General features: G+C 48.4%; 1 protein-coding gene and 1 long non-coding RNA gene across 12 annotated transcripts in view; one reads left to right on the top strand and one right to left on the bottom strand.

The window, feature by feature from the left end:
* LOC117214182 (four and a half LIM domains protein 2) overlaps positions 1–16,142 on the top strand; it is a 70,371-nt gene that overhangs the window by 48,128 nt on the left and 6,101 nt on the right. For 6 of the 11 annotated variants that reach the window (XM_033460048.1, XM_033460043.1, XM_033460050.1 and 3 more), the window contains 2 exons: positions 10,096–10,296; positions 11,821–11,995. In XM_033460048.1, the coding sequence (XP_033315939.1) occupies positions 10,096–10,296; positions 11,821–11,995 (376 nt within the window). Of the gene's footprint in view, positions 1–3,952; positions 5,703–8,477; positions 8,913–10,095; positions 10,297–11,820; positions 11,996–14,317; positions 14,464–14,877; positions 15,142–16,142 lie in introns of those variants that run through there. The other 5 variants (XM_033460045.1, XM_033460044.1, XM_033460052.1 and 2 more) reach the window with 5 other exon arrangements.
* Positions 1,900–4,131, bottom strand: LOC117214188. Its single transcript, XR_004488799.1, has 2 exons — positions 4,026–4,131; positions 1,900–3,959 (listed from the first exon to the last, which is right to left on the bottom strand). It is a non-coding gene; the product is annotated as an uncharacterized LOC117214188 (long non-coding RNA).

Here is a 16,142-nt window from a genome sequence, read left to right as displayed (position 1 = left end):
TGTCAAGCGCATCTGTCGATGACAAAATATACAGGGTGGCTGGTAAATGGTGATACAAGCGGAAAGGGGGTGATTCTACGCGAAAAAAGAAGTCGAAAATATAGAATAAAAATTTTTCGTTTCAGGCTTTGTTTTCGAGAAAATCGACTTTGAATTTTCGCTCGGTACGCGTACGGTACGTTATAACGGATCTCATTGTAGATCGTTGTCTCGATGGAAAAATTCAAAAAAATTTTTATTCTATATTTTCGACTTCTTTTTTCGCGTAGAATCACCCCCTTTCCGCTTGTACCACGAGTTACCAACCACCCCGTATATAAGCCACGCGTTACTACTTTTCGATCCAAGTTTCGCTTCGGAGCAATTAATGTTTCTTTAAAATTTCATCGAGCGAGCGCTTCGGAGTATTATAGCAGACGGGATCGATCGTTCGGACTAGAAGCCGCGTACGAGAGCAATTTCGAAAATAGCGCATTGCTGTTGCAACGCGAAAATGAATGACGCGAATTCAGGTCACCGGAGCCGCGTTCATTCGTCAAAAATACTTAAACGAAAACCGAGCAGCTTGGGCGATAAGTCGTGGAAACAGAGAGCTGCACGACTAGCATTCTGTTTAGGTCTTTGCACTTGACCGCTTCCCTGCTGCTACAGCGTTCTTCGCGTATCGACCGGTTCGAAAATGAGCCGCGGCCATCGATTTCGAGCATCGGAGACAGTTAAAAGCAAAGTTTCCACGCAAGGAATCGTGGAAGATAAACACGATGGTCGATGCAGCGTCGAAGGTTGGCTATTCTCGGAGCGATTATCGAAAAAAGTGTATGCATCAACCTATTTCGCGTAAACACGCGGGCGCCTGCGCGACGGACATTCGATATAATACGATAGCAAGCTAAGATCGCAGCTTTTGTATTTAGCATTTTGTTTGCCCGCTGACGATACTCTGTTCTTTGCTCCACTCGTCCAAGTTTCACGTAAGATCAGCGTTAATTTCGATCCGAGCAACGATACAAAAGGTAGAAAAATAGCTGTGTGCGTTGGCATATTAATCTTTGATCCAAAGACTATTCGAGAGGGTCAGAAAAGCGTGGACGAGCCGCTAACGCTTAAGCCGCAAGGTGGAAGCGTGCTCGTTGAGCAAAAGATTCCATGCACCTGACACAAGGTGGAACGAAGGGTCGTCCTAGGAACAGTGGGAACGGCTGCAAAGTTTTCAGCGGTCTAATTCGGTCGGCTCGCGAAATGACTTCGTAGAGATCCGGTGGCACGCTTTTCTCCGACCATGGCACACACGTTCGATCATCGACCGAAATAACATTGGCATTGTTCCGTTTCCCTCCAGAAGAACCGGCTTTCGTGGCAATCGGGTCGACTAATTTCGACCCTTCGCCACGACCGTGGAATGTCGCGCCTTCTACGGCCGCATTTTCAGATCGATCCACGTTCTTCCATTTCGAACGAACGTCGATTCGATTCGTATCGCTGTTCCGCGGAACCAACCGTGTACGATTTCTAGTCGATCCATGAGCGGAAGGGGTCAAGGTCCAACCACGACTGTTTGCCAAACCAACGATTCATAAACGAGAAATTAATTCCATGGTTCGTGACTAGAAAACCGTAACCTTGCAAATTCAACCGGGGAAGGAAGTTTGGAACTATGTCGTGAAAACAACGCGACGAGCGCAGTTTCGCTGGCAGAAACGTTTCGTGAATCAGAATATTAATCGTCGCGACCCACGATTGTCGCTACGTTGTTTCGAGTCGTTTCTCGATGTAAATACACAAGGAAACGAGATAGGACGAGGAGGACGGAATTTTATTTTCGTCGATGATTTATTTGCTCGTTCAAGTGCCAGGTGTGGACGAAGTGATTCGACCATCGATCACACGGCCAGCTTTTCCTTCGACAGCAACAGGAACCTCGTGAGACGTCGAGGTCTTCTTTCCGGCAGGGAGCGATAACCTTGCGCCTGCTTATCGTATCTTCGACGCTTTTCATTCAGAAGTCGTTCCACTCGATTAACTATACAAATTACACGAAAAATCCTGTCTAACGTTAGAAATAGATTCGATGGATAAGTATCGAGGGAGGCAGAGGGCAAAGCTCTCGTTCGTTCCTTGGATCCTCTTTTAGCTCCGGAAATAAAGATACTCATAATCCAAACAGCGCTGCTCCGATCATTGCGAAAGAAAAGCACACGGAATCGCTCCGTCCACTTCTTCGTATTTACACGACAGATCAAACGAACGTGACGCAGTCGTTTTGCATAACCAGCGGTGTTCTCTGTGCGGGAAACGTAATCGTAAATCAATTTACTCCAGCGGATCGTGTTCGATAAATCGTGCCATGGTAACTGACGCCAGCGTGACGCGCGTGTTTACGCGTCATACGCTATCGTGATACGCAATTCGAAACTTTATCGCGTTTTTTCTCCTACCCTATCGATTTCTATCGTCTTATTCTATACGTCGGTACGGTCGGACGAAAAGCATACAAACAAAGGTAAACGATTTTTAAGGAACAATCGGACAGTGTTGCGGTACGGCGCAAATATAGATCATCGGGAGTTCGATAAGCTGGACGTTGGGTGTTTCGATATCTGTTTGGACGTGCGCCAGAGAGACGTACCGCGCGCAAAACGTGTATCAAAGATCGGCTCGACTCGTTGATTCGTAACCGATGAGGTAACCGAAATAAAGTGGTGCGAGTAACGCGAGAAATTCGGCCGCGCATCTCGGCCACGTAAACAAGCCGGAATTTCCACGCCAGAGCTCCGTCGAGTTCGAGCGAACATAGAGAAAGAGAGAGCGCAACGATGAATGGGATTAGGTTAATTGATCGACGTAACGGATCAAAGGTCAGGCCGCAACTGAACTTGAATCCTGGAAACTTTCTCTCGCTCGAAAGTTTCGCGACGAAAGATGGGACGACGTAAACGAAAATAACGGCGACCAGAGTTCGCACTGACCGTGCTAGTTGCTGTATGATCGATTTTAAAGATGCGCTTGGACGCGAATCAAGTTGCAAGCGACGAATCGTTCGTTTTTGCGAAACGATCGCGACCAAAGGTGCCAAACTCTCGTTCTCTCGTCGCGACGTCGTACAGATATCGAAAGGACGCCCCCGCGCCAACGTTTCCGAACACGACGAGGAACGATGGTTAACGGATTGGCTCATTAGAGCTCGGCATCGATCGCAATTAATCGCGCGGCCGATGATCGGACGTCGCACGCGGCGACTGCCAAATCGGGCTCCGTTAATTATCTCGAGCGAGTGATCGATCGCGACGCGTACGCTGCATTAAGGACAGAGATTCGCGTCCAGGGACATTCGAGCTAACTTTAGCCTTAGCCACGGTTCGCTCCTCAAGTCGAACGTTACGTCGACATAACGAGCCGAACGGCCACTAGTTTACCCCGGGTCCGAACGGTTTGCCCACGGAAAATAAAACAGTTCTCTGGCCGCCATCCGGCCGCATGGATAAGCCGATAATCGCGTGATCACCGCCTCCTCGAGTACGTGCCGCTCGGTCAGGGCCCGCGACGCCTTTCAGCCTGCTAAACGGGCTACGCCACCGTTGTGGACCAGTGGGTGCGCGTGGGTGGTGGGTGCCCCCCCTAGGAAGTCGTTTTAACTTCTCGTCTCGTCTCTTTCCTCTCTTTCGTCTCCCGGGTGTGTGACGTCAGCCTAGAGGATTACCCGAGTGACACCAAGAGTTTGGTCGAGATCCCGAGGATATCTTATGGATGTAGCACGCACGTCACCGAGATTCCCTTCGCTCTCCGAGATCGAGGAATTCCGGTATACGTTTCCGAGAGGACTTCTCTCGTAGATCATCCTGGAGCGGTCTCTTCTATGCTCCCGAAGAGCGACGAGCTCGAGAAAAAGAACGATAGGATGAAGCACCGCCAACTGTATGGGTATTTGACGTGTCGAGTTCGTGACGTAACATAGTCTCTATCTGTAAAGTGATTCGCGTAGAAAAATATCGTTTATTCATGATAATACGATAGAAGACCGCTCTTACCGTTTCTCATCGGAAAATCCAAGAACGCTTTTCGAGATGGGCTTAATGATGTCGATACTGATCGGATGCGTCGGCATGTTGGAGCTGCTCGCCTGCCTCCGTCACGTCACCGACGGCGTCGTGATCAGGATCAATCAACCAGCCACACCGTGTCTCTCGTATCACGAGCAGAACGATACTATGAGCACTCATGACTCCATCTGCAGTTTCAGTCACTCGACCGACGTGAATTTGCCTCGTGGCGCCAAGCACAAATTGGAGAATCTGCACGAGTATAGTTTACGAATCAGAGCCGAGCTGCGATCCCTGGACAAGAACTTCGACTACAGCGCGTTGTCGGAATGCAGCGCCAGAGATTTCCTGTTACCCTCCAGGGTAAGCCCGGACTCCAGGCTCAGTCCAGATTTCGAGTATCTGGTACAAGCGAGCGATTCTCGAGAGGATCAAGCGGAAGCGGAAAGCGATCACAGGGATCTATACGAACGAGATATTTACGAAGATGCGACTGAAAACTGGCGAATGGAAAGTAGTTCGAGAGACCGACCATTATCCGTGATAACCGCAGAACCGGAGAAATACGTCAGAGTACCGACGCCGATTCCTTTCAACGTGGACGATCCGTTGTCCAGTTCCGGAGCTTCGAGCGACGTGGGTACGTCGTTCGACAACGATTCCGGAAACGAAGCGCCCACAATGAGATCCTTCGAATCGATTCCAATGATCAAACGATACAAGAGTCCTTCGGAAGGCGGATCCTCGATAGACGAGTCCGATTGCCACGAGCAAAGGAAATATCCCAGGAAACCGATCAGAAAGTCTCGCTCCAAGTCTCCCGAACCTTCGAAGAGTCTCGAAAATCTCCGAGAAAGCGAAATATCGATTCCTTCCGAGAAACCGAACACGGCCGAACATCAAGTTGAATCGGCAAGAGTACCGAGTCAGAGGAAGAAGATCAAGTCCTCCGGCACGATCACGAGGAAGCCCACGAGGTTGAAATCGAAGGACGCACAGGTGAGCAGAAGCGCCGAGAATTTAACGGCGAGAAAGTCGAAGAGGCACCGAGATCCGGAGAGACGAAAGTCGGATATCTCCGTTCAGACCATCGGCAGCTACCAGAGAGACGAATGGACCAACACGTCGCCTCCAGACAGTCCCACGATGTCCAGGTCAGAGAGTCGGAGGAGCGTGTCCGTCCAGGTGCAGACCAGTTTCGAGAAGGAACTACCGAGCTTGGAAGCTTCGACGGAACTGGAGGGCTCGGTTCTGGGTCTGTCCGAGAGCAGAAGAGATCTCACGTCTCGGGATCATTTTGGCAGAAGGACCTTTAAGAATAGAAGATTCGGATCCGGTTCCAGGGACAAGGCCGACGACGGCGACGGCGCTCGAGATAACTTCTCGATGACTAATGCAACTTCATCCGTTGAGAGATCCAAGGATGAGGCGCGTCTGCTGAAAATATCCAGCTTCGAGGAGGCGGACGACGAGGATTATCAGAGAATCCGGAACATCCTAACAGACTCCGACTCGAAAGAGTTCAACGAGAAGAAGAGGAGAAAGGGATCTAGGTCCGTGTCCTCGTTCGAGGACGAAGATTATTGGGACGCGGAGGATGTGAGTGCAGCAACTGGACGGATACAGTACTCGATACCGGATCCCGATCGAAACAAAGCTTTCTGGGTAATGACGCAATCAATGAAGCTCCTCTCGTCTCTCTCCGATTACACTCGTTAGTTACACCCAATTCATTCGACACTCTTTAGACAGTGAAATACAATTGAAAACCACCATACACACTTTCCCCGCTATTTGTATGATTTTATTCGTCTCAATGTCGCTGTCACCCACTCAATTATCGAGAAATTTGGAATACTTGAGATTTCGGAAAATCCAAAAGATCGATAGAAGCACTCATCGTCTGATAACGGTCGATGTTGATCCTAGGAATATTTATTTTCGAAGAAATTACTAATTGCTGACTGTTAGAAATCTAACATACCAAAAGGTGCAAATAAAAGACAGAGAAATTAATTTCCAACCCCACTAGGGGCGATTTGAATTCAGGACAATTTGATAGGAGTCGCGTTATCGAATATTCTTCTTCACTAACACTGACCAATCTACTCACCGTCATCGTACTTGCTTCGTGTAACACTCGGCAATCGGAATATTTTTTAAACTCTGCGTATTAACCACGATTACAGTTATAAAATAGATTTTAACTTTCGACCAGGTCGTCAAATAGTTAGGAAGGTGCGTGTACAAACGAGACCGCGCGTAACAACGACGGTATACTCACAAATCACGGTGACTCGTGTTTTCACTGATGGCACCGAATTCTTGGTCGTTATTTGTCAAATAACCGACCTGGAATAGCGGCGACGAAGTCGTAAAACTAATGGCGAATCGCTTTTGGCCGCGAGACAACGGCGGTGTGCGAAATTACTCGCCGACTGGTATCAGATTCGTTCTACGTGAAATAAAAAAACAGATGCCACCTGGTTCTAACATGAAACGATAGAAAATTTGCCACTGACGCGACGCGACGATTGCATAATATCCCTCAGCCTCGACTCTGGCCGAGGCCACTGGCGATCTTGGACCCGCTATTGTTATCCCCAAGATCTTGGAATCTTACGTTGTAGAGGGAAAAAAGAATTGCAAGGAGACGGGGTGAGAAAACGCGATCCCAATTTCGTACGAAATACTCACAGTTCTCTGGCACGTTCATTGGTGCCGTGTGCCTCGCGTGGGGTCTCCCAAAATATCAATCTCGTACTCGCTTGCGAATAATATACGTATACATCGCACTCCTGTCTCGTCGTTTACCTCAGACGCGACACTTTCTCAGGACTTCCCTTTACGAACGTTTATGGGATTACGGGCACACTAAGTTTTACCTGGTCGTCTTCGAAGCTCGCTGGTTGGTGCTTTGACAGAGTTAAGGTTCAAAATGTACATCATGTATCAATGTATTAAACGGATATCAGCGATCTATCGCTGATCATCGAACGTCTACGATCACCATAGACGTCTTCAAGGCAATCGCTGGTACACCAGAAGCTCATCGCCAGAAGAATCCTCGTGATATTCCACTATTTTGGTCGACCCGATTTTTCAGCGGCGTTATATTTTTAATCGTCCCTCTTCCGGACCCCTCATGGCCGATATTATGTTACCGCCCGCCACGATTCTCAATCCGCGTAGGCGATCACATCCTCCTGTGACGGGCGATTTTCATTTTCCTGCTATTTATAAAACGGCCGGCGTTCCTGAAATATCTGTATGATGGAATGGCGATTTACCGTGAAACCGTGAAATCGAGACCACCGCCTAAATCTACCATGGCCGTGTTCCCGTAATTCTCTCTCGCCGGCCATGGTTACGATTTTCAAACCGGACCAGAATACGCGAATGGTTGTTGGTCGTGTTTGATAATCACGGCTGAAAGAGGTATCAGTGACGATGAGAATGCGGAACGTGGGTGGGCCACACGAATTGTGGTGATGTGCGGAACATTCCGATCCAATTACACCGCGGACTTCTTCTTTATTTTTCCGGCCAGTTCTATTTTTCGCGTAGTTTCACCCCGCGTCAACCAGGAACCACCTGTTTGGCACGTGATCAACTTGTCGATGTTTCAAGAAACGATCGTGAATGATCGATGACGCTTTCGTATCTTTCCTACGAATCTCTATAGATCGCAATAGTTTACAAATGGCTTTATCGATAAGAGATTTTTCGCGTCGATCCTATCTGACCTAGATCGGAAAGCTTTTGGAAAAATCTTTACTCCAATTCCATCGATCGTGAAGCAACGATCCGATTCGTTGATCGTCGATTACCTAGTTGCGTTTCATCGACGAAATTATCTACCACTCTACCACTGCTCCCAATTCCCAGTCTTATCGAACCAATTCGATCGCAAACAGAAAGCAACATACAATTTTATTTCATTTGATCTATCGAATGGGCTAATACATAGGGGGATACTCAACGATCGTCCTTCTGATCATTCAGAAATCGAATCGTCTGGTCGAGAGCGGGCAGATAGAGGAGACGCCGTTAAAGTGTCCAGAAATATCGCTATCGAGAAAAGATAAATAAAAATGAAGAAAAAGGGAAAGATTTCAAGGAATCGGAGCGACGTTGCCGCGAACCTGTAACCTGTCGCGGTCGATCGCTAACGAGTCGAATGGCAACGACTAAAGAGGGGGACAACGGAGTCAAAGAGAGAAAGAGGGGTGTCGTGGAGAAGTTGCACCCGGCACACTGCATCGAGAATCTCGACGAGGAGGAGGCAACGGAGGAAAAGAAGGAGTAGAAGGTTAGGAAAGATGAAGAGGGAAGAGAAGAGAGCGAAAAGGAGGATGGGGGAAGAGGGTGGCGGACGCGCGCGGCGAGTTTCTGGAGTCGTCGGGACGCCGAAAATAGCGTCCCGATATGATGATGCCCGGAGCGCGACGATCCTAGATTTCAGTCAGTTCGCAAGCTCGAAAGCTGCTGGCTACACACGGAACACTCCGACCACGCTCCGGTTTTACATTTTCATAGAGGCGCCAATCAGCCTTTTTCGTTTCCGAAGCTCCAAGCGTTCGTCTTTCTTTTCGTCTCTTCTCCTGGACTACACGTCCGGTTCCCGGTTCTTCTCCTCGTTTCCTCGTGAGACGACATTCGAGAGTATTCTCGCGACCGAGATCGTTAAACGCGCGGAACAAGCTTCGACGAGTAGCACACGATGGCGGAAGTAGACGGTGTAGTGTTCACGACCACCGAGCGCAAGATTCGCAAAGTGAAGAAGACGACGAAGCGCAGGGAGAGCCACGATCAGAACGCCGAGGTCACGATCACCGAGGTCGACAGCACGCAGAATCACCACGCCATCGAAGAGTATGTGCTGGCTGCAGATCTAACTCGGATCGGCCCGAACACGTTTTCGACGATCCCCTTTTTCTCAGCCACGAGCTTTCCGTTTGCGATCGCAATCCTCGCGAAACGAGATCTTGGCCGTCACCCGTGAACCCGCGCGATTTTCCAACTCGATCGTTGTCACGTGAAATTTTCGCCTTTTTCGTCGTTGATCCGAGTTTCAGCATGGAGCATGGTGGAAGACAAACGCGAATCTCGATATTCGCAGCAAACGAGAAAAATCGATGATTCATTTCGGCAACGGACGAAAGCAAGCTCTTTGATCGCGAGCTGTATTTGCTTTCCGACTCGACCTACTTTACTTCGATAGCGAAATTTCATGGTTACGTTTGCCGCGGTCGGTTCGTCGTCCCCCCTCCCCTTCCACTGGTTGTTTCCTCCTTACCGTTCCAAAGTAACGAGGTACTAAAACAACGAACCACACAGGAACGAGCTGCGATAGTAACGACAGCTCGAAAGATTTGCTAATGTTTTCAAAACACGTTCGTTTTGCGAAATTTCCGGGTAACCGGCCAACTTCTCGTGCCGAGGGGCGCTCTTCTCTCATGGGAGTAGAGGTTCGCGACGCGAGATCCTCTCGATCGACGATCGAGAGTGCCGCGTAATTCGTACGATACATATTATGCATTTTTCTTTACGCCACGATTATATGTTCCCGTACAAAAAATACTCAGCCAGCACATACAACAGCACTCAACCAAGGTACATATAACCAGCAAATCTATCGCAACACCGTCGCAGATACGCTAGACACTGCAGCACCGAGCAATGAAAGAGAGAGATTGCGAGGAACTTTTGCGGTTCGGTCGGTGGGAAATTTCGTCGGACGAAAAAGCGAGAGAAAACGATGCTGTGAGAAGAGCGTATCTGGAACTTACGTCGTCGTGCTTGCCACGAGATTTATCGTGAAAAGAGAAACAGAGTTTTCGCGTTTAAATTAGACAGAGTCGATGCTATCTCTCGAATATTTCGCGTTGCCAAAAATTGTCGTGGAGAAGTACGTCGCTTTAAAAGCGACGTTTTCCTTGTTCCATGGAATCGTTCGATTGCCTTAACGTATTAAGGGGATCGGGTCTAACGAGCGTTCCGAGAGAAACCTGGCAGGAACGATCGTCTCTAAACAGGTCGCGTTTTTCGTTTCCAGTTGATTTTCAGTGGCGAGTACACGAAGGCGATGAACAAGGACTGGCACAGCGGCCATTTCTGTTGCTGGCAGTGTGACGAATCTTTGACCGGGCAGCGTTACGTGCTCAGGGACGAGCACCCTTACTGCATCAAATGCTACGAGAGCGTTTTCGCTAATGGCTGCGAGGAGTGCAACAAAATCATCGGTATCGACTCCAAGGTACGTATATCGCCGTTCCATTCCCGATATCTCGCGATCCTATTTTCCCAGCGATAAACGCGTTGACTCACCGACCTCGATCGCCCAAACGCTCGATTTTTCTCTCGATACTTGGTGTCGCGAACACGCGCCCGATAGAAACCGAGATATTTCACGAAACGACGACGATACGTGGGTTTGGATACGATCCAACCGGGCGGAAAACCAAAGTTTTCCCCTAAATTTAGATTCGCGGCACACGGCACTCGTTCCACCCTTTCCACGCGTGAAAAAAATCGAAAGACCTTCGCCGTATCGAAGAATTCCGTGGTTCGAAGTAAAGCCGATCGGACAAAAATCGGTAATTATCGGTTCGCGTATGATCACAAGACGAGGTGGCGATATACGAACGAGCATGGGCGTTGATTTACTCATTCCTAGAAATAGAAACGATGATGCAGGTGCCTGCTTATTTCCGTTTCTCGCTGGTTCGTCGTTGTTATTCCTCCTACTTGGCCAGCCAAATCAGAGGAAGCGTACCACGAACAGCGTTATTTCGCCGGCCGGTTTTCGTGACAAATCGATATCACGCGAGAAGACGTTTGCCAACTCGACGGAACAAACATAGCGAAACAAACACCCAAGGATCCGCGTACCTTTTCCTCGCCGGAATGACACACTGCTCTAGTAGCATTGCTTAAAGGTCGACGAGTTAGCGATTGTAATCGATCCCGGAATGGAAACCCGCGTTTCGTTTCGATACAAACGCGTTTCTCTCTCTAAATTCGATGATTTGTATCCGCATGTTGGTCGTCGGAACGTGGTCGAACGTTGCAACGTCCGTCGTAGCGTTCTATCGTTTTGCATAAGATCGGTCACACGAGCTACGTCCGTCAGATTTGTCGTTGTATTTTTTGTTTTCCTTTAAAACTGGACACACGAACGGATGAATATTCGTAGTGTGTAAACACGACCTATAAGAATTTGTTTTGTCTTCTCAGTTCCTTTAATTCGTCAAACGACGACCGCGACATGCGAAGATAATCGAAAAATTTCTTTTCGTCGGTTCGAAATGCATCAGAGATCGTGTAAGATGCATCTTTCAGTAATCTCGAATTCATCGCGAGTTTTGGCCACGTATGGATACTAGAAACGCGTACTGATATGGGAAAATTACGGAGATCAAAACCAACGTTCGTGTGACTGTAGCCACAACTTCCGTCACAACGGACGTCATCGTCGCAACGCTTGTGTAACTCGAGCCTAAAAGGCAAGACGACTGACTGACAACGAATCTATTTGCTTAAGGCAACGCTGGATCTAAAGCGAGTTCCTTATAGTCGCAAAGGCCGTCGCGTCAAACATAATCGATGTTTTCCTCTGCTCGTTCAGCGTGTAATTCGCGAGATCCTGTTTTTCGTTACCCATTCGCGTATTTTCATTTCGCAAGCTGTCCGTCGCTTGTCCGTTACACGAAACGAAAACGATTATCACCTCCGTAAGGCGAGAGCGAGCAAACGATAATTGGCGACGAATCGTTTGCAGGATTTGTCGTACAAGGATAAGCACTGGCACGAGGCCTGCTTCCTCTGCAACAGGTGCAGAGTGTCCTTGGTGGACAAACAGTTCGGTAGCAAGGTGGACAAGATCTACTGCGGCAACTGTTACGACGCCCAATTCGCCAGCCGTTGCGATGGATGCGGCGAAATCTTCCGTGCTGGTACGTAATTCGAAACCAATTTCTTCGATCGCAGAAATAGCAGAACGCCTCTTTCACGCGTATCCTGTCGAGTGCTTGAATTCGAAGGAACGCTGTTCGAACAGCGATAAAAATACGACCGCCGTTGTAACCCGAAATAACCAATTCGTTCACCACCGGCCGACTATAGGAGGTCCGGTCTAGACGATCGATCGAACCACCTGTTTTCCAGCAGCGATGACCCCCGAGGAATGACTCACGGTCCCGAGTGCGACACACGGGCAGTATAGATCTCGCATTCGGCGTTTCTTATTAAGGCAATCGAGTCAAGGTTCGAACCAATTATCGCGATCCTTTTCAAAGGGAAAGGAAATGCTTAAACTTCTGTGACCTCTGATTCTTCAGCGCGTGTCCAGATTGTTCGTGGGATTTTCCCCAAAATTTCGCTTCCTATCGAAACGTATTTTAAACGACAAACCTGGACCGTATTTCTGGACCCGGCAGACATCGACGTTTGATCGCATTTTAGAAGAAACTTGGCGAACGAAATTCGCGCTGTACGGTTTCTCTGGCGGGTTTCGAGCCGAGCGAATCGAGAAGCGGGAAAGTGGGTCGAAAAAGGTTGTCGAGCAATTATGCGCGCGACCTTTTTCGACAAGCGCGGAACGCAATCTCCGAACGACTTATCGCTTTGTCGCCTCGCAACCTTCGGCGATCGCAGACGGCGTGGTGGAGCGCACCGCGACCTATATATCGCGTGATTCACGCGTGCCTCGACGACCATGCTTCAGGCCACTACACAGGTAATTGGGACGACAACGTGAGAGCCTGTGTTAACGAGCCGCTGATTCCTCGAGAATCGTAGACCTCGGAAGAGCCCCGACGATTAAACGTTAGTTCCCCTTGTTTCTTTTAGGAAAAGGTAGCTCTTCGCTCGAGGGCAGCTACTTCCGCTGAAAGATTACGGGTTGGTAATTCGGTCAAGTACGCTACAAGATGAACGAGACATCGTGCAAGTAAAACCGTATGGCAACGAAATTCGGAGAATACGAATTAAGCTTCGAATACGTTTAAACGAAACTGTCGAGGAGAAAGCCAAGTGCTTAGGATGGATGATCGATTTGGCGAACGAGGTTCGTGCCTCTGATGGACTGGTTCCGACTTACGTGACGCGCGTGGGAGTCTCGTTAAATCTTAAGAGAGGCACAGATAGTTACGGGATCGGCGAGGAATCGTTTGCGAAAATGACTCGGTACCAACGCGTGTCCGTATACGGCTCGACCTTTCGAACGATATCTAGCGTGGTGCATGGCGAATGAACTTCGTGAAAAAGAAATGCGCCGTATTCGAGCGATCTGGTTTCCCGCGGAAAAGTTCGCTGTTTGCAAATTTTTGACATGGAGTATCTTTAACGAGTTTTAATTGAGTTTTACGACGCAGTCTCGAGATATCGACGATAAAGATACCGCTATTTATTCAACCATTAAAAGAAACGAGAGATTACAGGACAGAAGAATCAATAACTCGATCGAACGAGTACGACTAACTAAAGGTTAAACTAGCGCGACGATCGTGAATTGAGCGCATTCTGTTGGCGTTTGACGTCGCTTATCAGGGAACGTGTTAATCGACTCAATTCTTTCGATGAATCACGGCCGATTAGTTCATTCTTCAAGCAAAATACTTTGTCATTCGTTTCTTTGGCTATTGCGCTGCAGGAATAATAATCTGGTCGTCGGAAAAAGAAGAAGTTTAAGAGTTCCGTGCCACTAATTGCCAGCGCGCTAATCACCACGGTACTCGATGGCGTAATCGTGCAGAGAAAATCGTTCGTCTACGGCAAGAAATCCTTCCCCTTTGTGAACGTCGTGACAAACGAGATGTAAAACCGATGACTACCGCAGCTAAAGCGATCGGCGCGCCTGTTAACTTCGAGGTTAATGCATATCATTTAAGCCGAAAGAAGCAGACTGCATTTATAGAAGCAACCATCAATGTCACGACGTCTGAACGATCGAAATAAACGTGCCCGTCGTTCGATCGATTAATGCACGCGTCAATTACAATTCCTCGCTTCTGCATCTGCGACGATGCTAGACGTACTCGACAGAGGAGATGGTCGGATGAATCTCGAAAGAGACGAAAAGGAGCCGGTTCGACGAACGAGGCCGGGCCTGGGCTGGAGCGAACGCGCCGCGTAAATATATAAATATTCGCGGACGCGCTCCAGGATGGCGGAGAGTGGGTCTGGTGGAGCGGAAAGGCGAACTTATCAGCGGAGTAGAAGACACGTTGCGCGTGCTCGCGGTGTGCACGGTGAGTCCAGCGAGGGGGCTCGCTTCGGTTGCTTCAGTGGCTCGCAAGACTCCGGGCCAATCGCACGATCGGCCGATTTCTTCTCCTTAGCTTCTACTCTCCGTAGACGTTGTATTTGCGTCGTGTTTGAATCGTGTTCGCGCGTCAATCCGGCTCTCTTCCGATTCCCGTAGGTTAGCTCTTGATCTTCTCACTTCTCGATCGGTCCTCGACACGCGTTGCTTGGGAAAATTCATAGTAGACGCATCGTATTTTATTCCTTGGACGCTTTTACTTTGGTTAACGACGGTGTAAACACGTCTCGCAACACGTCTGGTCTCGGACAAACGTCAGATATCTCGCTCGAATGCTTTTACTTCGAACGACATCGCTATAAAAATACTTGCCACTTGCGACCGTCACGTTGACTTTTACAACTTTCTCGATAGTAGAAGCAACGATTCTTTTATTCTTTACGACAACGATATGCGCTCTATGTCTGACAGTTTTACAGCTTGTTTAGTGCAAACTCTTTTAGTATTGCGCGATCGAGGGTGAGAAATCTAAGGGTCGGTATTTTATATGCCATCGCGATATCGAAATTTCAGTGAACGTTTTGTCGTGGAAGTTAAGAGACTCGTGAGAAAAAAAAGAAACGAAGAGAAAGATGGCCACAGACACGTTGAGCGAACGGCTATCCACTAAGCTTCACCTGCAAACGAAGAAGGTGGGCGAGGACAGGATAAGAAGGGCAAAAGAAAAGGACGAGGATATTGCGATATTCAGCATGTTTTCATTGGAGGGTGACCCTAAGTTCAGATGCTGTCTGGGCAAAGACTGTCTGCTGGGAGATCCGAAAAAGGCAGATCCAGGTGACGAAAATGATAAACGACCTTCTTTCTTATTTTTCAATGATCTTTTGTTTAAAAACTCGAACGAAAACAAAACGTTCTGGGAAGTATCGTGTCCGACATTCCGGGTCGATCTTGGAGGACGTTGCAAAACCACGCGATGCACGCGGGGGCGACGAATAAGGTTCCGTTCTCAAGTTTTCCTAAGGTCGACATCGGCACGCCGATCGTGGGTCGATGTCGCGCAACCGGCCCGCGATAAACTATCCGATCGAACGGACAGTCGGCGAATCGTGCAACAGAGAAAGGAAAAAGGAATGAGAGAGAGAGAAAGAAAAATAGGCTCCGAGGAAAAGTGGGAATTCGAAGGGAACCGTGACCTTATGTGGAAACACGAGCACGGCCGCACAGTTCGATTGTCCGTGGCTACATTTGCTTAGTGAATCAGGTTAATTGTCCGTGACTCGATCAACCATACAGTTCTTAATAAGAAATCGTAAATAACGTGGAGAGTATATAACGAAACGTCTAACGAAATCTAGCGGGAAAGACGGAAACGTGTTTGCGAAGCGCGTGTTTAGAGAAGAGATAATCACCCAGAGACGCGGTAGGGAACCAAACAGACGGGTTTCTATGCTAATCGTACACTCAAGCTTTATGATTAATATAGCTATACGATCGTGATCGACTGTGTCGTAGGATTAATAAAGCGTTCGATACTTCCGGCTGCGATCACGACGCGTGTGTCACTTAATGAACGTTTCAACATTTCCTGGAAAATTCGTTTTTCCCTTCTAGTTACTTTTGACTTTAACGTTCGACAGAAGCTGTTTTATTTGAAGGACGCGACTGGTGTTTGGTTTGTTTGCGGATAATTCACAATGCAAATCCGTCTAACGAAGCCCGGCATCGTCGCGTAATGCACGCGGCAAAATTTGTCGTTGGTCAATTGCAAAACAGCTTGGAGTTTGCTACGGTGCGATTAAATAATGATGTCATCCGTCGTTTATTCGAATGTTCGC

This window comes from Bombus bifarius, unplaced genomic scaffold, assembly GCF_011952205.1.
Source record: "Bombus bifarius isolate JDL3187 unplaced genomic scaffold, Bbif_JDL3187 scf7180000009200, whole genome shotgun sequence".
NCBI lineage: Eukaryota > Metazoa > Arthropoda > Insecta > Hymenoptera > Apidae > Bombus > Bombus bifarius.
Note: the sequence above shows the minus strand (reverse complement) of the source record. Positions and strands in the feature narration are given on the sequence as shown.